Source organism: Hippocampus bargibanti, linkage group LG19 (assembly GCF_051943395.1).
Source record: "Hippocampus bargibanti isolate YZ-2025 linkage group LG19, ASM5194339v1, whole genome shotgun sequence".
Classification (NCBI taxonomy): domain Eukaryota; kingdom Metazoa; phylum Chordata; class Actinopteri; order Syngnathiformes; family Syngnathidae; genus Hippocampus; species Hippocampus bargibanti.
Window position 1 is genome coordinate 4,245,373 of NC_142752.1, and position 24,881 is coordinate 4,270,253.

At 40.6% G+C, this 24,881-nt stretch overlaps 2 protein-coding genes across 13 annotated transcripts in view; one reads left to right on the forward strand and one right to left on the reverse strand.

The window, feature by feature from the left end:
* Positions 1-971: 971 nt before the first annotated feature.
* On the reverse strand, positions 972-23,477 carry itpkb (inositol-trisphosphate 3-kinase B). Of its 4 annotated transcripts, none has more exons than XM_089022690.1 (15): positions 23,298-23,477; positions 22,284-22,316; positions 21,122-21,207; positions 20,017-20,143; positions 17,041-17,196; positions 16,685-16,835; positions 15,284-15,529; positions 13,373-14,200; positions 5,752-5,851; positions 5,403-5,440; positions 5,150-5,325; positions 3,678-3,882; positions 1,458-1,559; positions 1,263-1,334; positions 972-1,196 (listed from the first exon to the last, which is right to left on the reverse strand). In XM_089022690.1, the coding sequence occupies exons 5-15, from the start codon at positions 17,085-17,087 to the stop codon at positions 987-989; spliced, it is 2,175 nt and encodes a 724-aa protein (XP_088878816.1). In that variant the 5' UTR covers positions 17,088-17,196; positions 20,017-20,143; positions 21,122-21,207; positions 22,284-22,316; positions 23,298-23,477; the 3' UTR covers positions 972-986. The 4 variants fall into 4 exon arrangements, with proteins under 4 accessions (XP_088878816.1, XP_088878817.1, XP_088878818.1 ...); XM_089022691.1 differs by having other exon boundaries at positions 21,122-21,268; XM_089022692.1 differs by lacking the exon at positions 22,284-22,316.
* epb41l2 (erythrocyte membrane protein band 4.1 like 2) overlaps positions 22,812-24,881 on the forward strand; it is a 38,638-nt gene continuing 36,568 nt past the window's right edge. For all 9 annotated transcript variants that reach the window (XM_089022688.1, XM_089022677.1, XM_089022683.1 and 6 more), the window contains exon 1: positions 22,812-22,969. The gene's annotated coding sequence lies outside the window, so the exon portion shown is untranslated. The remainder of the gene's footprint in view (positions 22,970-24,881) is intronic.

The window sequence follows — 24,881 nt, forward strand, 5'->3', positions numbered from 1 at the left end:
TGTGTCATCCACACAATTAATAGAATAGGAAAGCACAGCATTTAACAAGATTGGTCATTTCATCCCCAAATTTTTGACATCGGATCCAAGCCAAACAAATTAAGTTACGTATTGTTAAGTAACAATTATGTTGAAAGTATAACAGCAAAAAACTCTCTTGTCCTCAGTGGAAGTTTGACGTGTAATTCCAAAACATGTTTGAGGCTTCATCGGGTTTTTAAGGCAGTATTGTATGTGCATGCTTCTTTTTGAATTTCATGTCTTTCCTCCTGTTTCCACAGGAGGGCGCCAACGTTCCATATTCCCTGTGAATGGGCGTGGCTTCCTTAACCTTCATTTTTTTTGCACGAGTGGATTATGACGAAGTCTCAGGCATAAATAAAAAACATAAAAAAATCCACTGGGAGCGAAAAGGTAGAATTCTTTTAAAATAAAGATATCATTTTTACAAAGTAAATTGTATTTTTTGAATGGTGTTATAATGAGATTTTTTTTAAATGGTAAATAACTAAAATGTTCAAAAAACACATTTTCATAAATAAAGTCCGTTTTTTAGATTAAAACTCAATTGTTTTCAAGATTAAGGTCATATCACCACAGTAAAACTAAAAGGAAGAGTCTTAATAGAGCTGATTTATGGTCATTTAAATGATACAATAAATTTATGATGGTTTTAGGACTTTTTTTCCTAAAAAATAAACAACTTTATTCGCGTGAGACCACAAATATTGATTTAGTGTTATTTATATCTGCTTCTCAGTCTTTCCCTAAGACTCCATGACAGACTATCCACATCTGCAACTGGATTAATTCTGTTGCCGTTATTTAAAGCGAAAGATGTGTCGGCGTATTTTTTTAAACTGCATATGGGATGAAGTGTTTTTTTTTCCCCATTTTGCAGACAAACGTCTGCAAAAATTCGAGTGTGTGTGTTTCCAAATGTTAAATAATAATAATAATAATAATAATAATAATAGTAAAACGGCTCATATTTCAGAGTCCAACAAGGCAGAAATAATATCCACCAGACAGTCCAGTCCGAAAAGGTAACCGTCCTCCCGGTTCCCCTCCTGCCAGGACGCTCGATGGTCGAGTTGCTGACCCTCGGGCAGAGCCATCGTCTTGCCAAAGTCGATCATCCACACTTTGGCTCTGCCTTTGCTGTCATGGACAAACAGCAGGGAGCTGCCGATCACCTGTGTGACAACACAATTTTACACAAGAAAGCTGAAGGACGTTACATGTCATGGAAATAGGCTTACCTCGTGAGTTTTAAAGAAGGGTGACAACTCTAGGGCGCTTCTGATTTCCTTCAGGCGGGCTAGGTAGAGACTCTGAAAACACATGAGTTTTATAAATGCTTTAAAAATGCTGAAAACAAGCTCTCATACCCCCCATCCACATGTTCCGCAGTCAGTTTTTAGCCAGTTGCTTTCGGGTTTTCGGGTCTCACTCACCAATGTGTTCTTGTCGCTTTTGACAAAGTCGCGGAAGGCCGCCATGACTTGCTCGCGCGTCTTTGTCCTTTTAAAGTCTCTGTTAACTGTCCCGTCTTCCTTCTGTAGAGGAGAAGGATGTACACTGCATCAGAACTATTGAAAGAGTCCAATCTCGAAAAGTTGATAACGTACAGTTAGCAAGTTAGCATAAGATCAATTTTCGTTCGACCGTATTTATTCAAGTATAACGCGCACCCCTAATTTTAAATTAAAAATCAGTATAACATGTTGTTTCACTTTTGGTATTGGTAATTGTGCCAAACAGTCGTGCTTAACTCACGTTTCAGTGTGGGCGAGGAAAGGAAATGAAGCGTAGCTAAAGAAATGGTAATCAACAATAAAAAAAAAAAGGAATGCGTGTGATCCGGGTCTTTCCGAGAATCAAAACTGAACATTAACAACAGCGACTATGGAGAATAGCCATGGAAATGCTACCCCCTCGTGGAAGGGATAAAACATTATATATATATATATATATATATATATATATATATATATATATATATATATTTTTTTTTCCCCAGGCCTCGTTTATAACGCACACCCAAACTGTGAGTTCTTATTAGGCAGAACATTTTGTGCGTTATACTCGAATAAATACGGTAATATTTCGGAATGTCGCTAAAATCTGAAGCGCTTTGAGATTCTTCGATAAATAAGAGCCATATACAGTGAGACCTCAACTTACAAACACCTTACCTTACAAACTATTCGTCTTACAAATGTCAAATTTCTGAAAATTAAACCTTATAATAAGCACTATTTTCATAATACACACCCACCACAGCTGGCGGAGTGATCTTCGGCGGAAGCACACGATCGAACAGCACCAGAGGTTAAGTTACCAACAGTCCTTATGGAAGGTGACTCTCCTTCCATAAGCCATCGACGACCATCAAAAAGGTCAATACAACTTTATTTTACAGCACAGTTTATTTCTTTAATTACAGTCCTCATGTAATGCGCCTTTCTTTCCAAACAGCAATTCCCTTTGACCTTTGACCTCCAACGCCATTCCATCTAGCCATCAATGACCATCACAAATGTAAATAAAGTGACTTTATGATACAATGCAGTGTATTTCTTTCATTACAATACAATATCACATTTATTATACATAGAATAAGGTATGTTGTGTGTAGTTTTAAGGCTTATTTAGTTGAAAAGTATATTTTATGGAAACCCGGGAAGGGATTATTCCCATTTTAATGGTTTTCTATGGGATTTTTTTTTTGAGATACACACTTTTCGCCTTACACACTCTGTCTGGGAACCAATTAAGTTCATAAGTTGAGGTCTCACTGTACAAATAAACTTGAGTACAAAATGTTGAATTTGTAGATTTTTTTTTAGCTTAAACAGTTGAAATAGGTTTAAAAAAAGAGCTCTAGGATGGTTCCCTGTGGAACTCCTGGACAGGCAATTATTCCATCTGACTCTTGAGAAGTTTATCACATGCCATTGGTGAAACGATCCACATTGTTTGCGACACATAAGGAGCCACAATTTCCCAGCTTGTTTTGTACACTGGAGAGGAAGGAAAGGGAGGACATAATAGGAGCCCCAAGGACAAATGGACATTAGTGGAGGAAGAAGGCGGTGGAGGTTATTTTGAAGATCTGACATTTATTCCGTCTGAGGTCACGTGTTCCCCTGATATATGTCGGGAAAGCTAGCAACGAAAGCGCTACAGAATTCGTCGAATTCGTTGTGTTCTGTGGCTGCCGAGCAACAAGGTACTATTTGGAGGGACAACATCACCCCCCCCCCCACGCCTTTACGGTTCAGGTCCGGGAAAAACACACACACACACACACACACACACACACACACACACAAACACACACCTCTGTTTCTGGGGATAACCCTCAGAGTCATGGCAACGGACCACAGAGAAGACATGAATGTCCTTATATAGCCGCAACCATGTGTGTGTGTGTGTGTGTGTGTGTGTGTGTGTCAGGGCCAGATGCTAAAGGCCAACCAAGCTGCCACCGACAGACCCCTCACACGACAAAAAAAAGACACAACCATTTATATATTCGACTGGAAGTCTCTGTACCAAAAAATAAATAAATAAAAATAACAGGAAGTTAGATCATCAGACCTATAGGACATCCAACATCCCCCACATACTCCAAATAACACGTATACATCCTGGGCTTTGTGAGCACTAACCTTGACTCCTTCTATCCGGAAGCCCAGCGTGGCGGTGGAACTGATGGTCTCACGCCATTGCATGTAACGGGGCTTAGTGACCGCCTTCTGTTCGTTTTCCTCGGCCGAAGGCGCCTCAGGGTCTACTTCCACCATTTTCTGATACATGTCCGGCCGCGGGGTTGGCTTCTTGCGGGCTTTGGTCAGCTCCTCTTCCAGATATGTTCTAATGGATGATGGGGAAAATAGGGGCTTATCATGCGATCTGATTACAGGGTGCATGAATGGGTTAATGTGATGAAGGTATTTTAATCCATTTACTGTAACATCCTCAACTATATGATCAGCAAATAAATACTTCAAACCTACACAGGTCCATCATGAATAGTCAGCGAAACGGATATTGACACTAACATACGTGATTAAATAACATGTTTGACTTCAAACATGGCAATGCAGCACGTTAGCCCATTGCCCGAGGCCATTCCAGTGCAAAAGCCTTCTTCGAAACCATTAAAATACTTCGTGGAATTGGTAAATGAATTGAAAATAACTGACATTTTAACAGTAAATATTCACAACAAGCAGCAATTTGGAAGATAAAGAATTCCTCAATCAATTTTTTTTTGACAATCCCTATTAATGTTTACTGTCAAACTAAACCTCAAACAAAAGGCGTGTGTGGCTGCCGCTGCTCACCCACAGAGAAAAAAAACTTATCCTGTGACTGGAAAGTGACCTTGAGAGTTTTGAAAGGCGCTTAGAAATTATTAGGTATTATTATTATTATTATTATTATTATTATTATTATTATTATTATTATTAGTCATGAGTCTCTCGATGAACTCATTTGCTGCCATTCCCGAATTTATTCGGGTTTTAGTTTTTCTTACGGGATGTGCCGATAAAGCACTGGTCAGACCTCTAGCAATGTTTTTCCCTCCCGCGAGGGATGTGTCCATGTTAGTGCTTTGCTGCAGCTTCAGCTGTTGTTAAAGCGCTATATACAGTAAATCAATATGTATGTATTGTATTTTGTACATCCACTCCCATTTCAAGCTCAGATAACTCCAGACCTGTATAATTTAGGAATTAACTATTTTTTTTTTTTGTTAAAAGAAGAGAATCTAAGGTTTCTTACGTAAAATTGAATGTTTATGTAGTCCTAAAACTCAATGCTCTATGGGTCCTGCCATTTGAGTGAAAATGACAAAAACCCTGGCACTGGAGTGGACACATTTTTTGCACATCGTCTGGCAGTGGATGAGTTAAGGAAGAGAAAAAAGTCATCACAGTAAAACTTTGAATTGGAATAATTCGAGAGGGGGTGGGTCCAAATTAGCGTAATAAATAGCATAAAATCGTAGCGGAAAAAGAGGAAGGGGAAGAGGAAAACGGAAGACGGCCAGACAGTAAACAACGATGGACGTCATCCAGTTTTGGACCTTCCCTCTTATTGGGGATGACCGATAAGACCACGTCCGTCCACTTACCTCACGCCCATTTTGCAATCCATCACACACGGGCAGTCAAACTCAGCCAGCAGGTCTTCCATCTGATTGTATTTTTGACCATCTTTGTCCACGTCGCCATGGTAACCGGGTACATACGGACACAGCACGTCCCGCATCAGGAGGGACAGACAACGCTGCTCGCACTCGCAGTGTTTCTAAAAAGGAGATTGTGGAGATCAATATGCTTGGTGATGATGATTGGGACACGACAGGCAAAATGTTTTGAACTTACTTTTAAGATGTGACCGTTGGCTCCCGCCTTGAAGCTCCCTGTGAACGGAGACACAGTGAGACATCAGGGACGTCCATCTTTTTTTTTTCCCCCCCATAACGCCCCTGCTTCCTTTTAGGGCCCTGACGCGTACGACAGCCACCCGTCAGGAACCACCGTCAACATGGCCTTCTAGGAGGCTATAAAAGGCCCATCTTGAACCGGGATTTGTATCCACTTACTAGTTTCCATTGCCATAGTTCCATCAATGACATCATCGGACAAATAAACGACATTGGTTTATTCCACAAATGATTTAAAATCTGCTAAATTTGCCTAAAAAAATGAATTTGTCTGTGTGTGGACATACCAGCATGTCCCGCTAGTTGTATCCATGGATATTTCTTCTTGAAGGACATGACAAATGGTGACCAGTGAACCATGTTCTTGATCTTCTTCCATGACTTGTGCTGTGCAAGATAGGACACAGTTAGTGAAAGCCATTCAAATTTCGGGACTGGCGAAAATTAGAGTTCAATTGAAGGCCATTGAATCTAGCTAGCTGTCTATCTCGCTGGCTAAATATTAGCTATCTAGCTAGCTATTGGCTAGCTATCTAGCTGTCTAGCTATTAGCTATATATTAGCTTTCTATCTATTTGAGATACTTCCGGGTTGAGTGAATGTTGGTGCGTGCGTTCACTCAACCCATAAGTAACTCAAGTAGATAGAAATTAGCTATCTGTTAGCTATCTAGCTAGCAGATACCTAATAGATAGCCAGCCAGCCAGACAACCAGCTAACTAGCCAGATACCCATATAGCTAATACATATATTCTCCAGTAAATATTTATGTAGTCCGAAAACTCAATATTCTGCGAGTCCTGGAATTGAAGTGATAATGACAAAAACCCTGTCACTGGATTGGTCACATTTTTGCACACGTGTGGCAGTAAATAAATTAAATAGGACTGGAAAAGGGGGCATTTCGATCAGTATGACGTTAATTTTGCTTCTGCTCACCAACCCTGAGAGAAATTTCTGAAAACAATACACCGTGTTATGCTTATTCATCCAGTCTAAAGACTCAGTTAAACCACAGCTTTTAGGAGATCGCCATGGAAACAAACTTCTGGGGATTTACTACTTTTTTCCGACTTTAATCTTTATGGAATGACTGACCAAACACTTGAAACACACACACAGACAAGCAGCTGGGTGTCCCCGACCAATGCTTCTCCCACACAACCACTTTATATTTCCAGAACATGGTGACCCCCTGACACCAGAGGGTCCGAAGTTTCTTTTGGAAACCACCCAAAAAATAAATAAAAATACATTTCTGACGTCTTTCCAAGGGCTCTCCCTTCCACACGTGCACAACCATCTTATAAACAATATGATTTACTGTATGCATCTTGAATTTTAAGTCACGAAAAGACGAGGTTGAGGACACGAGGACCAAAGATGGACCACGCGTGATGTCAGAGCTCATGTGGACCTGCTTGGAAATTTATTGGATTAAACTATGACTATCTATGGAGTGCATTACGTTTCTCTGCAAGCCTCTAATCATCCATCCACTACCCGAAATTCCTTACTAGCAAGGGCGATAAACAACCGCATATCATTTGATTGTCAAAACTAGCCACCGGCAATCTGGACATGCAAACCTGCGCGCAGGTCGGTCACGACAATGATGGAAAACCCAGTGAATGGATTTCCATCTTCATGTCCTTGATCCAACGTGGTAATATCATAAACATCTGGTATGGAATGAGTTCATCACGATAATCAGGATTCCAAAATAAGAGACAATGAGTCTACAGGAATTGATGTTGAGGCTATTCACAAGGTCAACATCTGCATTGTAGATCATTAGAAAGATGATTAATGGTGTCCCTTTCCACACTGAAATACCAAACATGTTTTTTTGTGGGCCTTTTTTTTTAATTAACTGCACAGTATGGAATTATCTAAAATGAGAAATTAAGATTATCTGGAACACCAGACTGGCTGGATGACAAACCAGAAAACACAACATTTGCAATAATGAGAGAGAGAGAGACACGGAAAGAGAGAGAGGGGGGAAATGGTAAGCAGAGGAACTTCTTGCCGACAGGAAGTGAAGGGGGGTGGTGGTGGGGGGGTGAGTGAGGTGGGGATGCCACTTTGCCTCAACCACAGTATTTTCCACATCCTTTCCCTCTGTAAACAAACGTAAAGAGCAAAAATGAAGTAGGGAGAATGACCAAGTACAGTGAGACCTCAACTTACAAACACCTCAACTTACAATTTTTTTGTCTTACAAACGTCAAATTTATGAAAACTAAACCTTATAATAAGCACTATTTTCATAATACACACCCACCACGGCTGGCGGAGTGATCTTCGGCGGAAGCACACGACCGAACAGCACCAGAGGTTAAGTTACCAACAGTCCTTATGGAAGGTGACTCTCCTTCCATAAGCCATCAACGACCATCAAAAAAGTAAATAAAACTTTATTTTACAGCACAGTTTATTTCTTTAATTACAGTCGTCATGTAATGCGCCTCTCTTTCCAAACAGCAATTCCCTTTGACCTTCGACCTCCAACGCCAAGTGACTTTATGATACAATGCAGTGTATTTCTTTCATTACAATACAATATCACATTTATTATACATAGAATAAGGTATGTTGTGTGTAGTTTTAAGGCTTTTTTTGTTGAAAAGTATATTTTATGGAAACCCGGGGACGGATTATTCCCATTTTAATGGTTTCCTATGGGAATTATTTTTTTGAGATACACACTTTTCGCCTTACACACTCTGTCTGGGAACCAATTAAGTTCATAAGTTGAGGTCTCACTGTACATCATTAGCATGACGTAGCCTAGTATTCATTTATTCAGATCCAGTCATCTAAAAAAATGCTGATTGGGCATTTTTCCTCAATATTTGACCATGTGGAGATGATGGTATAATCAGGGGAGACTGTGGTTGTACTATTAACTCATTCACTGCCATTCCCGTATTTGGTAAAGCGCTGATCAGACCTCTGGCAAAGTTTTTCCTTCCCACAAGGGGGCAGAATTTCCCTTTTTTGATGTTAGTGCTTTCTTACAGCTTCAGTTGTTGTTAAAGCCCGATATAAATCAATATAAAATAAAAATATAATCTATAAAATCAGTAACATGGACACGCTAACACTTTTTTTTAGGTTTCTATTGTTAACACTAGCAGAAAATGAGTTTTCGTGACCCCAAAAAAAAACAAACTTAGATTTATCATATTTAAATATTTTGATTCTGCAGGTTCGGCTTACATTGGCTAGCTAGCTATCTATTAGCTATCTACTATCTATCTATCCAGCTAGCTGACTATCTATTAGCTATCTAACCAGCTAGCTTACTATCTGGTAGCTAACTAGCTTACTATCTATTAGCTAGCTAGCTGGCTATCTATTAGCTAGCTAGCTATCTTTTTCATTTATTTGAGTTTGTCACGATCTGGTTGGCGACCAAAGGGTGGCGCTGTCGGCCCCGCCTGCGCCTGCACAGGTGTTGGTCGTTCCAATCAGTGGCAGACTGTCACGTTCAGGTTGGCGACCAACGGATAGCGCTGTCGGCCCCGCCTGCAGCTGCACCGGTGTTGGTCGTTCCAATCGGTGGCAGTTAAAAGGACTCCCGGCACAACCATTCGGTGTCGGGTCATTGTATGTGTTTGCTGCACCCTGTCAGGTTTGTTTCATCTTGGCAGATTATTACTCTTGGTTTTCTTTGATACTTTGTATTTTACTGCTCGGATGATTTTGATGTTTTAGATTTTGTTCCTGCTGACTTTATGTTAATACAATTTGTCAAACACAACCTGCTGCTCCCTCCTGCCTGCTTTTTTGTTATCCACAACCGCCTTCACCACCTTGCAAACCGTGACACAAACAATCACCAAATTCATTATTTTCAGAATATGAATGAAGATATTTTTTAAAAACAAATAGAAAATTAAAACCAGAATGCGATTTATGCTTTCAAGCAGGAGGAAACAACGATGCCACTATCGGACCCCACCAGTTCTTGCAAGGAGCCAAACAATGTCTACAAAGTTTGAGAGTAGGGAGGAAAGGCACACACTCCGACTACTTCTCACACGCGCGGTTAAAATTAGAACGCGCCTCTGTGTGTGTGTGTGTGTGTGGTCCAGCCCCCAGAAAAAAATACATTAAAAAAAATTGTGATTTTTTTTTTGTGAACGGCCAATTTGACAAAAATGCCGTTCCCATGCTAGGTTTGTGCACATTTTGATAGCCACATTGCGAAACATCTCGACATGGGCAGCGTTATTTATGATCTATGGACTGGTGTTTCCCTCTACGGCGCAGTCACGGTTAAGGGTTACACACTCATGGGCCCGCGCGCGCACACAGCTGTAAGAGGGAAACTCAGTTTGACGTCACGGGGTTGCCAAGCAACGGACCGCTGTGGTAGTGAACATTTTCCATTTGCGGTGCACACAGTGCAGCGTGTGTTTTGTTTTGCTTTGTGTGTGTGTGTGTCCCACTTCTTGACAGTTGTCGCGTCTGCAAGATGTTGTGTCAGTCAGGGTGTGTTTGTTTTCCGGGGTAGAATCTTTGGGTGCAGCCTTTGTGACGAATGTCATTGTTATAAAAAAAAACCACGATTGTAATTGTTACAGTGGCCAATATAAATGTTCACATTTGATAGAATGAAATTGTAACAATAAATTAATTCACAATTATTTAACTCATTCACTGTCATTCCTGAATTTATTCGGGAATTGAAAAGCATGACAAATTTGTTCGGGTTTTAGTCTTTCTTGTGTTGCCGATAAAGCGCTGGTCAGACCGCTGACAATGGTTTTCCTTCCCACAAGAGGGCAGCATTCAAGCTCAGATTACTCCATACCTTATATAATTTAGGAAACTTTTTTTCTGATGAAAAAACAAAGTTTTTTTACACTGCCTTGAATGTTTATGTCATCCTAAAACTCAATATTCTGTAGGTCCTGCAATTTGAGTGAAAAATGACAAAAACCCTGGCACTGGAGTGGACACATTTTTGCACATAGTCTGGCAGAAAATGAGTTTAAAGATATAAAAACGTCAAATGAATAAAATAATGTACTGTTTGAGTTGCGTCCAGAATGTGTCATTTTGCAAGAAAAAAAGTATGTATGTTTGTAAAATTTGAAAATTGATGTCAAATGATAGCCAATGTTTTCTTTTTCATTGGGCAGACCATCATTTTATGTAATTATTTATTGTTATTGATTAATAATGTGTTGAACTATGACAAATAAGGACAGTTCAAGTTTCCCCAGCAACACTTAAAATATTATACAATTAAAAATATATAATAAATAAATAAATAAATAAATAAATACATAAATAAATACACAAATAAATAAAGCTATAGCTAGCTGTTTTATAGCCTGTATGGCTTTACATTTGAAAACTTATCTTCAAACTGAAAAACCTTTAAAACGCTAAAAAAAACATACGCAAAGCTTCTGCTTTGCGTATCTCTGATTTTAAAATCACGACTATCCACCCAACGTGTATTTAAAAGATAGTTTCGGATCACTTTGAAATGATATTGACGACAATTGGTCTGGCATGCTAATCACATTTTTTTATTTGCTCATTTGGGCAAAAGCGTGTGAACTGGGATTTTTGTTCTCTTTTTTACTTGTCATGCTGTGTTTATGGAAACTTCCTCCTTTTGTTACAAGAAGGTTGTGTACAAACATTCCATTGGACTACCGTGTCTTCGGGCGCATTTGAAACAAAACAAAACAAAACAAAAAAAATGGCTGCTGATGTAATCTGGGCCCAAGCCGACGTCTGATGATGAACTTGTTCAGGCGCTTCGTCAGCTGCCAATTATGTTCCGACTATAATAACATTTGCGGGACACGTGTGCCTTTCCCATATTGGAGTCATGCCCGGAGGACTCAAAAGGTGAGCCAGGTTGTGTCTAAATAAGGTTGCGTTCTATATTTCAGCCTAGACCAGTCGGGCCTGAAAGCGGGCGTTATGTGAAAAAGCCAAATGAACGTTGAAGGCGCTTAATGTCGGTAAAGTAGGATGTTTTTATTTTTACTTTCTTTTTTTTGGGGGGGGGGGGGGGGGGGCGTTTCTTCCATCAGATGAACCGTAAGCGGCGTTCTGTCTTGCTATCAAGGCGCTTTGCCTGCTTGGCCTGGCGCCACATACCGCTTGCACAATCAAGCATAGCTAATATGTCGGTGCATGTCGGTACGGCTCTTTCTAGGTTTCGTCAGACGAGCTACAGGTGGGCACTCAACGATCGGAATTTCGGTGTTGGCGTTGGTGTCTAATTGAGTTTGAAAAGGATTCACGCAGAAGGATCCTCACTTTTTTTTTAACTCATTCACTGCCAGACGTACAAAAATGTGTCCGCTCCAGTTGCAGGGTTTTTGTCTTTTTCACTCAAATTCCAGGAACCACAGAATATTAAGTTTTAGGACTACATAAAAATTCAATGCAGCGTAAGAAACCTTAAACTCTCTTGTTTCACCAGAAAAAAAAGTTAATTCCTAAGTTATATCAGTCTGGAGTTATCTGAGCTTGAAATGGGGACAGCTGAACAAAAGGCAAATGCTGCCCACTCGTGGAAGGGCAAAAAAAGATTGTTAGAGGTCTGACTAGCGCTTTATTGGCAAGCCCCCGCAAGAAAAATCAAAACCCCGAACACATTCGGTAATGGCGCTCCATGTCATATTTTCAATTCCCGAATAAATACAGTGAATGAGTTAACATAGCAGTGGAAATATGCAAAGAGAAATCGTAAGCCGTCATTCAAATCCATTAACCAAAATAAACAAATTGCAACCCAAGACACCACATCCATTTTCGACACCCACTTTAACTCACGCGTGTCACGCTATTGTTGAGTCCACACATTTCTGTTCAAGAAAGTAGCAAAAATACGATTTAAGTCAACGTTTAAGTAGCATTTCCCAATTTCCATCTACTGTTGGTTTTGGTTTCAAAATCTCACAATTGGGTTGACTGTCATTTTATTTTTGGTTCAGTGTTTTGCCAGCTGCTAAGCTACAAAGAAAAAAAAACTGCCATGATTTACTAATCAATTTGTTTTAACATTACTCACACTGCCTTTCCGGTAAATTGGCATATCTGGGCCGAGCCGGAAGCGCTTTCTGCTTGAGACTTTTGTTTGTTTCTGGCTGTTTCTTGTGTAAAAGGAGTTTAGAGTGACCAGAACGGGGTGAGATTTGATTTTTGAAGGCACACGGCTTGTTTGATATTAGGCGGAATAAAACTCAAATAACCGATTAATCAATCGATTAATAAAAAAAAAAATATCACGACTAAAATAACTTCATTTTTAATCCTCGAATGAATACTACTACGCACAACAATACTGACAAAATGTCTCGAGTTAAGCAGTAAAATCAATCCGTTATCATCCATTTATACGGGGCGGCCATTTTGCCACATTTCATTTTCAGTCGACAGAGACTAACAAAATGGCCGCCCCATCAGATAGACAAATAAATACGTAGATTTAGCATTCTAACTAATATTCTACCGACGTGATATGAATCACACGGTTGTGTTTAGACTGTTGGATGTTGTCAAATTATGTGGAGTCATCATCTTCTCCATGTGTCTGTGTGGGTTTTCTCCAGGTATTCGGGTTTCCTCGCACATTCCGAAAACATGCGCGGTGGGTTGATTGAACACTCAAAAACTGTCTGCAGGTGTGAGGGGTGAGTGTGGCTGTTTTTTCGTCTGCGATTGGCTGGCAAACGGTTCAGGGTGTCCCCCGTCTACTGCCCGAACAGACTTTTTTTGGGAGTAATTTCACCAAATTTCAAGGATTTGAGTCACCATTAGCATAGTAGCTAAACAATGTGCAACTTTTTGATTCTTATTTGTATATGTTAGCATTTGAAAATGTCGCTACGGCAACATACGGGATTGGTACCCCGTCATACTTACCGCTTTCTGTCGCGAGGTCAGCTGCGCCGGGGTGAGAAGGTGCCCTCCTCTTTCAGTGTCGGAAATATCCTCTTCCGACTCTTCCCAAGAGGACGAAAAGCCAGCCGAGGAGGCGGAAGATGAAGACAGCTTCCTGAGGGAGCGCGCCGAAGAGGGACTCGGGGTGATCGCCCGGTCGAAGGCGGAGTCAGCGGGGGTTTGAGGGTGGCTTTCTAGGCCGTGGTCGGTGATGATGACGGCGGGGATGGAGGGAAGGACGGGCTTTGATTTCAATGCATCCGACCGGGAGCCCAACATGTCGCTTTCTGTGCGCAACGGCACCTCAGGACCCGACTGCTGTCTGGCGCTCAACTCTCCCTCCTTTGAATCTCCGTCATCTCCCGGTGTTTGTTTGTTTTCCTTCACTCCGCTGTCCTCTTTTATCCTTCCATCTTTGGCTGAAGGCGCCTCCAAGGTCTCCCGGGGACCTTGGACGAGGAGTGGTCCATCTGACCGCGGCGCTTCTATTGTTTCTGAATGGCAGCCGTTTTCAAGCAACAATGTCGCCTCGTCGTCGCTTCTTCTAACAAGGCAATTTTCTCCCCCCTTGATTTCTCCGTGCACTGCTTGGTGTTCGCCTTCTCTCCCATTTTGGAGAGCGGGAGGAACTTGACTCTGGCGGGCTTGGGTCATTGAGCATTTGAAGGCTGCCCTGCCACGGTTGGGAGGAGGCGGGACTTGGCCCGCTATTCGTCTTGGAGATCGAGGGCTGCACTGGAGCTCGCTGGTGAGCGACTTTGCGCGAATGCCAGAAATGTGCGCTTCGAAAATGCCCACTTTGCCCTTGACCTGCAACTCACACAGAGGAACGAAGGTTAAGTGACATTTTTTCAAAGTGCTTTTTCCACAAGCCATCACTGAAATGTATCATTATTATTATTATTATTATTAGTAGTAGTAGTAGTAGTAGTAGTAGTAGTAGTAGGAGTAGTAGTAGTATTAGTATTATCATTATTATGATCGTTATTATGATCGTTATTATGATCATTATTATGATCATGATTATTATTATTATTAGTAGTAGTAGTAGTAGTAGTAATAGTAGTAGTAGTAGTAGTTTGCGCGAATGCCAGAAATGTATTATTAGGAGTAGTAGTAGTATTAGTATTATCATGATTATGATCATTATTATGATCGTTATTATGATCGTTATTATGATCATTATTATGATCATTATTATGATCGTTATTATGATCATTATTATGATCATTATTATTACTATTATTATTATTATTATTATTATTATTATTATTATTATATTATTATCATTATTAGTAGTAGTATCATTATTATGATCATTATTATCAATATCATTAAATTATTATTATTAATAGTAGCAGTAATAGTAGTAGTAGTATCATTATTATGATCATTATTATGATCGTTATTATGACCATTATTATGATCATTATTATTACTATTATTATTACTATTATTACTATTATGCTTACTATTATTATTATTGGATTGGATATGGCTTTATTAGTCTCACAGTGGAGAAATTTACATTTCACAGCAGCAAAGTGATGAAAGGAATGAAAGTAGAAAAACAAAATACATGATTATTATTGTGATTATTACCGTAAACTCTTTTCATAAAAGATTTTTTTGCAGAGGATAAAGAAAACATGTCAGTGAGTATTGTTGTATCGTCTATCTGCAGCTCCATCGTTGGTTGCTTAAAATCCCGCCAGGCAAACTGGAATCGGGAGCAAATCCCATGGCGTTTCTCGTCATCCCTTCACATTAGCATGAATCTGGATTAGCTATATAGTGGTACCTCGATTTACAAAATGAATTGTTTCTAGAAATAAAATTCTTAACTCAAGACGCATTTTACATGTGAATGCCCTAATCCGTTCCCCGGCTCACCTCCACGTTCTGCAGCTCTTTATGAATCTGCAGCAGCTGCGTTTGGCGTCTCCGCTCTTTTCCTCCGCCTCCCAAGAACTCCTTCTGTTCTTCACCGGCGCCGGGTGAGCTGAGTCTTCGAACCCGCTGGCCCACGTTCACCCCGAGGAGCTCCGGGGACCGAGGTGACGGAGAGCGAACCCGGGAGGTCGGGCCAGGCGAGAGCGGGAACACAAAAGGGTGAGCCGGTGTCCTTGTGAGGCTCGTCTGTTCACACATGGGCAATTTTATTAAGTACACCTGATTTTGGTTTTTTTTTTTTTGTTGTTTTTGTTTTTTTTCTTTTGTCACTTTTGAGTTGCCGATGTGGAACGGCCGCAGTTTGGAATCGAAGCGGATTTACGTGGGACAGGAGATGTGAGACAATATACATTTAATTTAAAACAGATTCTTATCTTACAGACAATACAACTACACATTAACATGTGTATTCGTTTTGCTAGTTGCTAAATTTCTGTGATTGTGTCGTATAAGGGATAAAAATGCCAACGCTATATCATTCACGTTTCAAAATCACGATTTCACGGGATTCATTTTCGATTCGCTAACAACAAATAACTTTCAGAGCGTCACACTATAATTTAGGAATTAAGTAGCTGGCTATCTAGCTAGCTATCTAGCTGGCTACCTAGATGGCTATCTAGCTGGCTACCTAGCTAGCTATCTATTAGCTGTCTAGCGAGCTGGCTGCCTATCTAGCCTATCTAGCTATCTATCAGCGTAGTAGCTATCTAGCTAGCTATCTGGCTGGCTATCTATTAGCTATGTATTAGCAAGCTATGTATTAGCAAGCTAGCTATTAGCTAGCTAGTTAGCTTTCTGTCGATTTGAGTTATTCCGGATTGAGTGAACGCTGGCGCCTGTGGCTGCCGCTGCTCACCCACAGAGAAACGTATCCTGTGATTGTAAAGTGGCCTTGAGAGTATAAAAAGGCGCTTAGAAATTAATTGTATTATTATTAATCTCTTTTCGCCAATGGATACTACAGTTTCATGTTTGCTTTCAACATTTAGCTTGTAGCAGACGCGCACATTTCACCATGACGTCCCTGATGCACTGGTGAAAAGGACGCTTTGATCCTCTCCTCTTTCATCTACATCTACAATAAAGACAGTGGAGAAAGTGCTTACGATTTAATGACTGTGTCTTTGTGTTGTCATATTATTTTGTTGTTTTGACTTCAAGATGGACCCGCGAGAGTGGCTGCCTTTACAGCAGCTCCTGTATTTTGTTTTTCTACTTCTTCCTTTCTTTCCTCTTACTTTCATCACTTTGCTGCTGTGAAATGTAAATTTCTCCACTACGAGACTATTAAAGGCGAATCCAATCCTAATCTTGTTCCTAACAATCTGTTTTCGGTACCTGAGGGTTGGCTGGGCTGTAGGACGATCCAACCAGCAGCTGGCAGTAGGTGCCCTGATCTGGAACTCGCAGGGCTGGTTGGCCGGCGGTACTGCGACTATCTCGGGAGTTGGTACCAATGGTACCTTGCCGGATGTGAAATTGATTACCACTGTTGGGAGAGGAAACATGTCGCAGAGTTAAGGGCACATGTTTAAAATCGACTTTCTACTGTAGTTGTACTTTGAACTTCCACCTGTGAAAAAGGATGAATACATTCACTGATCAGTGATTTCAAACTAAGACGCTGATCAATATTCAATAAGCGGGAAATGCATATTAGGTGTTTTGATTCCAAATAGGAGGTGTTCACTCACCCGTTCATGATTGCGAAGACGTTCCGGTTTAGGACAAATGCTGCCATCCCGGGGGCAAGGCCAATGGCCCTGAAGGCTGGGTGAACATCAGACTAGTTCCCCTTAAAATGGAGGCAGGTGAACGGCTTCAAGGGTCAGTCGAGGGAGAAATCATGCCTGTTGACACAAAAAAATATATATCTATCTAATGACAGACAATTCACTGGAAGAGGAAACAAATTCAAATGTTCCCTAAACAGCAGAGATGGCCCAGAATTTTCCATCCATTGCTAAGTGCGTCAGAGACGGAGATCATTCCTGAAGTCATGAGCCCTAAAATAAAAGATACCATTGTTCTGACTTGGGGGTGGGGTGGCGGGTGGAGAAGGAAGGCGAGGAAACAGGTTTCAAAATGTTTTTAAAAAGAGATTTGTAGTATGCGCTTTGGAATCAAAATATGACACCCCGCAAAAAAATACATAAATAAATAAAATAACCAGTCCCGTCCTACCTCGACTGTATGTTCTGTATTGGTACAGTATGTCCATAATTTGGGTTATAAAAGCTGCGGTGCAGTTCTGAGACAGAGAGTCTGTACATTTCACTTAATGATGTTTGTAAAACATAACAATATTTATCCAGTTCAGTCATATGCAACCACATTGCCCCCCTCACCCCCGCCTATGTGTGTTGAGCTTCAGGCGATGGACTCTTAGTTATGCGGTAAATGAAATATTGCAGTCTGTCAAATATGTAGAAAGGTTCCACCTGGAATTCATCTTGTGCTACTTTGAAGTTCCGACTGTATCAACACACAGCAACTCATCACCGGGCAACCATCACGTATGTGAAGAAGCCTTTCAAAAAAACTCACTAAAATCATGCTGGTATTCTCATCATATGGGGGCAAATAAATAAAGAAATAAATAAATAAATTGCCCTAGGGATGTTCTTCCGCTTTGAGAAGTGGGAATAAACACCCAGCGCTTTCCTCCTGGAAAGAATGGGAGGGCTGGGGGAGGCAAAACAGTTCAAGGGAAATATTCCAATGATTCATTGCATGGATTCTCCAAAAACCTAATAGGAACATCTAGAATAGGGAGAACGGAGATGGCGACCGAGAGAAATAAGTGGAATGTGGATTGTTTACAAGTCCATCGCAGCTCTGAGCAGAATGTCACAGTTGTACTTGTTTGGGGTTATATTTTATTTATTTATTCATTCATTCATTCTCAAGAAGTTTAGTCTCAGACAAAACTTCTTATGTTGACAGGTACTGGAATTATTGACAAGCAATACACTTGATGGACCCGAACACGATATTTTGCAATTTATCCCGAAATAAATATTCTGCTTTGGGGGAGGCTCTCCAGTCATTGCCATTCAGATGCCTTGAAGGCAGACGAATATTGCATATCCAAATATTGACTGCAATGTCAGCAAAGGCTTTCGGTTGACTTAAGATTTAATCATATGAAAATCAAATATTAGGTGTCTATATTTGCAATTTCCATCTTTAGACTATTGAAAGGGGAAACTATTGAAAATACCGTTTTTGCTGGAAATGTGTCTAAATTGTACTGTAGTTGTGAATTTTGTGTACAAAAAAATATATTCTTTAGAGTCAAACTAGTGAGATTGAAAATTCAAAGTGTGCATATAGTACGATGTCATTCAAAATAAACAGACGCACATTTTCAAAATAAAACTACATCTTTTTTTATCATCACTGAAATGGCTGTAGTATTTTAATTAATCTTGGGTCGTGATATGTGTGGACAAAGTGAGCATTGTTTGAGCTGCACAACGAGTTGAAATTGTTAAAAAAAATGAAACGTGTGAAAATTAGAACGACGTTAGTATTGGGGGGATGCTGTTGTTACATCTTTAAAAAAAGCAACATTTTACTTACAAGTGGTTATTATTGCATTCAAATGTCTTACCTTACGAGATGTCTCTTAAAGACGCCTCCGGTAGGATTTTTTTGCGTTAACTCGACTCAACGTGGAATAAATACTTATTTATTATCGATGTCAATACTATCACGCTGCATTCAAGAAGGAATGTGGAATTGGCGTTCTAACTTGGTCACGCTCGCCACACGAAAAACTGCCACGCAAACTAAAACAAGCGTCTCTTTTCCTCGCCTGGTGTCCCCCACTCCCCTCCCACGTTCGGTCTCGCTACAAGCCGGCCGAGTTGACACCCGGCCCGGGGGAGGTGTCCGGTGCCATGTGAGTAGCTCGGCAACTCCATCAACAAGAAAGTCAAACGCCCGCTGTGTGCACGACCTCCATCCGCCCTGCCAAGACGGAAGTGACCGGGAAAGAGACGCCTGCGCGCGCGCACACAAACAAAGTGCAAGACCGGCAAAGAGGCGCCTGCGCGTACACATAAACAACACGAGCGCGCACACACGCAGGAACACACACACACACAAAATTTGATCGTCCATCCATTTTTTGATCCACTTATTCTCAGATGGAGTTTAAGACTATCCCAGCGGTCTTTGCACAGTAGGCAGGGGGACACCCTGAACCAGTTGCCACCGAATCATGGGGGACGAAGAGACAAACAACCATCCGCCCTCTAGGACAGCTAGCGACAATTTCGAGTGTTTAATCAGTTTGCCATGGATATTTTTGGAATGTAGGAGGAGACCTGAGTACCCGGAGAAAACCCACGCAGGCCGGGGTAGAACATGCAAACTCCATCCAGAAAGGAATTGAACCCGGTATCTGTGTGATGCAAATTCGCGGGATCCGCGTTACCCTAAACGACCTTTTATCCAACCTTGAGATATGACTATTTTTCCTAAATATGTTTATTTACTTCAATACTTAGAGACATCTACAATTCACTAAAATGCGTACATTAACTTCATTGTAGACTCCAATTCCTTTATTTTTTTTTAAATATGGATCATGGCTTCATTGAAGACATGGAAATGGGTGTGAATTCTGTCACTATTTTGAAGAGTCCTTTGATGTACCACACCTTCTAGGCCTCCAACTTCCTTGAAGCTTCCATCCCAAGGGCGCCTGGCCAGAGGACCCAAAAACCCGGTCAGCAATTGTCTGGCATCTTTAAAGCTGCTTCGAATGCAGAAGAGCCAGTTGATCCCCTGTTGTGAACATCAAAATTGAAACTACAAATGGCAGATGGCAGTAGTGCAAACATATAATTGTATGGTTGTAAAACAAACAAAGGTACCATTGTTTTGCCCTTTGTCAATCTCTTTTTGTTGTGCGTAACGTAACTTGAATTTTACTTTTACTTCAACACTCATATGGAGGAAGTGGCTGTGTTACGCTGTTTCCGAAGTGAAACCTGATGTGAAAAGTAGCTTTAAAAAAACAGGGAACTGCTTCAATATTCACTCACGTAACAGTTTTTATGTCGTCATCTTTGACTACGCTCTTGACATTGTGGTAAAAGCAAATCCTTCCTTTTAAACCCCTTTAAACACAGATGTCCAAATTGAGACGTTTTTTTTTTATCTGAAATTAAGTTAGAAGTGTTAAATATTGCAAACATGCAGCCTCAAACGACCCGCATCCACAAATGTTTAAAAATGATCCTCAATCGAGTATTTTTGAGATCCAATTTTGGTCAATGTTGACTTCCAAGTAATAACGTTATAAACGATCACAAACCCCTTGGAAGTAAAGGGGAATACACACAAACCAAAAGCTTGTGTATGGGCAATTTAATATATTAGAAGTAAAAATAGAATACATGTACGTATATACATAACTAAAGTTCCACTTCGGTGCCAAAAGCTCGATCTGCAATTAGTGTTTGCCGCCATCGTGCGGACACTTTGTGAATTTCACCTGTCGAAAAAAAAATACCGCAATCATAACAATAATACATTTTATCTAACTCCACATTTGAAAAAGTCACAATCATATTATAGAAATGTAATAATTTAAATATATTTCCGAATTCCTATATAATTTCTTTATGTAAGGTCCTGGAAGGTGAAAATAAATTTGACACACTATATACACTGCCAAATCAGAATTAATTAACAAAAAAAATCACTAGTTATAAAATCAAGCTTTCTAGGTTTTACTATGGTTTATTTGTCTGTCTTTACTTTACTGCTCACCCCCATGGGTCTTTTTCTTTTCTTTGCATTTCTTGCAGTCTTACATGTCACTCGATACTCACGCGTAGAGTTACCTGCACACACATAAAAGGCGTGAGACGGTACTCAACTTGACCTTGAGCAAACAGGTGCGTGCTGCGGAAAACAGGGGTGTTATTGTATTTGTATTTTTTGGATATTTTTAAAAGAAAACACCCAATTCTCTTTGTTTTATATTTAGTGTGATGCTCGTTTTTGAAGAATTGTTCCCTATCTGCCACTTTGTATTGCGAAGTGAGTTAAGTAAAATCCCCATCAAACAGCTTCTTTCATGTAAACAGAGAGCTCAAGGCACCAGAATGTCTCAGCATCATCAGCGCTTCATCCATCTTGGGCCAATCCATTTTGTTTGCCGTCACATTTACGGCCTTTTAAAGCTTTCCTAAAGAACTACATTCCTCTGAGGAGGCCCAAGCAGCAAACGCCCGTTCCTCTAGAGATGGCTGCACTCGGACGAGAGTGGCCAATGTTTGGCTGTCCAGATGGCAGCGTCCGGGTAATGCCCCGCAGGAAAACACAAAGTTAATCCCCCTTCAAGAGAAAATGCACCGTCTTGATCTGGTTCCTGCATAACCGGAGGGAGCTTCCCTGGCTCAGGGGGGAGCAGTTTAGGTGTCGATTGCGGTACAAACCTTCTCAGTTTCATTGTGTAGTTACCGTGTTGTCGTACGGGTTGATCATAAAAGACAAGAGGTGGGTTGGTCTGCCTTCAGATCAAGTCAAGTTTCTCATGTGCTAGGGTTTTATCTCTGTGTGGGAACTATTTTTGCTGTGTGGAATCTTTGACAAGCAGGTATGTTTTGTAGGGAAATTTGCTGATGTTTATATACAGTATTTTAGGACACGCCACAGTGTTCGTCTATTTGAGAACTCAAATGTGCAGCAAGTGGAGCGTTGGTCAACAATTTTAGCTTTTTGTACTTCACTAGAGATCCTAATAACTCCAATCGCTAACAAACTCAAAATAATGTTACCCTAGACCCAAAAACATAATTGCTAAATATTAATTTCAACCCAAACATTGGACCTGGGTCACTTTTTTTACATTTAAACCTACCGATGTCTAATTTCTGCCCCTTTCTCTCCCTTATGCTTGGATGTGTATGCTTACTGGATCCATGCTGCTCGACAAACGGTGAGTCCGCTGCAAGAAATAAAGGGAAAAAAATAATTTGTGTTTTATATACAGTATGGATAAGATGATAAATATGGAAAATGATTGCAGTTCTTCACTGCGGCTGATCAAATGCATTATCATATGCCGGTAATCGTGACATCGTCTTTTTGCTTGTTTGTATTCTCATCTTTCGTGGATATAAACTTGCCTTCCACTATAAACCAATTACGTGAGCTCCTGTAATCTGGATGTGGGTACATGTGTGTGTTCGCGCGTGCGTGAGAGGGGAAGAAGTCTCGTGAAGATCAGTTGTGTTGTGAAATACGCGTCAATGCATTGCAGTCACTAAGCATTTCCTTTAGATGGTGCCAGAACACCACAGTAGAAATTAAACATCCGGGTTGACCGCTCCCTCCAATGCAATTGACCAATCAAAGAGTAATCATCTTCAACAAATGGCGAAGAGATACGCGGCCATTTTTTTGCACAATGGGGCGGGATATAGGGATGATTGACACGCCTTCCCTCTGCGCCTGAGCCAGATTTTCTGAGGACTCGTCTGCTGGAGATTTTTTGTTTGCTGGAGGCTTGCAATACTGGAATTAATTTTTGAGGGGGAAACTAAGCCCAGAGGCCGTATTGGAACGTTTGCATATATTTCAATCGGGATTTTTAAAAAGGTATATATTTTTTGTTTTTGGGCTACCATTTAAATCACGTGATGAGTCCCTGTCGACTCAATGAAATGGGTGTTTAGGCAGCATCTGTTAGCACGTTACATGCTTTAGCAATCGTTTAAACGTTTCTAGTGATTTATAATTATTTCTTATTATTTTTTGGGGCGGGGGTGGCTTTTTAACGTGCTCACCTCTACTGCCCACGCTGAAACGCGTGTGTGCGTACTAGCATCGACGGTAATGTTTCGTGCACATGTCGCCGTAACATTGATTAAAATTGATATTTTTAACCACCCCGATGCGTTACGCTTATACATGTCGATTGCTTTACCGTTGGCTGTCGGCCCCTCGCGGGTGTCGTCAAACATCCGCCTCTGTAACTCCCCCAGTCTCTCCTGGGACCATTCATCCGTACCGCTTTCTGGCCAAGTCGTAAATAGTCTGTCGTTCTTGGTGCTTTCACGTTTAAAAACGATTCATAAAACACTTCTAAACATGTATGGGGATTCTTTCCTGTTTATGGAATAACTGTAGACGATTGGCCCAATTCTGTTTTAAGGTTCCTCGGCGTGTTTAACGTGTATGATAGCAAGGGCGTGTGGGAAATGTAGTTTTTAACTCATTAACTTGTGTTTGTCGACTTTTTCAAAGGGAAAGCATATGACAGGTGTTAAGACACAAAGATAACTGAGAAACATGAATGAAAAAGTAGATACTGTAGTCTTAGATAGTATTCTTGGATTTTGAGGCACCACCTGCGAAGTAGGGATGATGGTGACATTCCAATTGTAGCTAAGCAACGTAATGTAACAAGTGCTCTACAAATACAGTTAAGTTTTTCATTTCAGTTCAGGCAAGCGACAGTCATTTTTCTGCCACCTGCAAATATTGAGAATTCTACTGTTTAAAAACGTCAAAAGGTAAAAATAATCTTCTGGATTTTTCCCCCTCTTGTGGATTAATTCATCATTAAAATGGTGATAATGTCAATGATCAAAGCATGTACTGTTTTATATGTTGTGTTGTTTACATGTGTGTCGGTCACATACAGAAAAGGCGATCAGGATGACTCCTCAAAGCCTCATTCTGTGTGTGTGTGTGTGTGTGTATAGTTCATCTATAACTGTCATGTTCGCAGAACAGTGGCGGCTCTGTCCTAGTCGCTAATGAGAGTCCTTAATTGCTAGCTCTGCCGAGAGATTCCTTCTCTCATTAAAATGAGCTGTCGCTTGAAACAAATGTTTTTTTAAACAATATTCCAGGAATATTCTTGGTAATGATGACCCGTAACTGGCTCATACTAGCTCCATCACTAGGAAGATGGCGGGGGCGAGTTTACAAGACGCGGGGAAGATGAAAATAACAAAAGGCGAGGAAGTGCAAAGTTGTCACAGAGGCAGGAAGTGAGAATGTAGCTGTTATATGGAAGGAGAGAGTGACAGATATTGCTTAACCATTCGGAAAAGGCTATGGGAATGAGTGTGTGTCTGTGCTTGACCAAATGGGTTCAACGGGAACATATTGAGTCACACAAAGCTTGGTGTGACATTCCCGACTGTCATTTTGTGGCATGTCATAAGCAATTCCAGGCATTGCATCTGAAAGCGGTGACAATTGGATGAATACTTCTGATTGTGGTTCATTTTGATTAATTCCAGAATGAGATTTCATCAAAATACAAAAAAAAATAAGTCATGTAATATTCTTAAAATGGTTGCATCACACCAAAATGGCTGACTTTCTCGTTGTCCGCGGTCATCGCAAAAGAGCCAGAGCAATTACAAGTTTACTTCGCGAATATCGAGCACAGACAAAAGCTTTAAAAGGCAAGTTTTTCTGCCTTGTTGCCTTTGTACTCCAAAATGTCTGGTCAACTCAATCATCTCCGTCGATGTGGACATATTGTGAGGTTAAG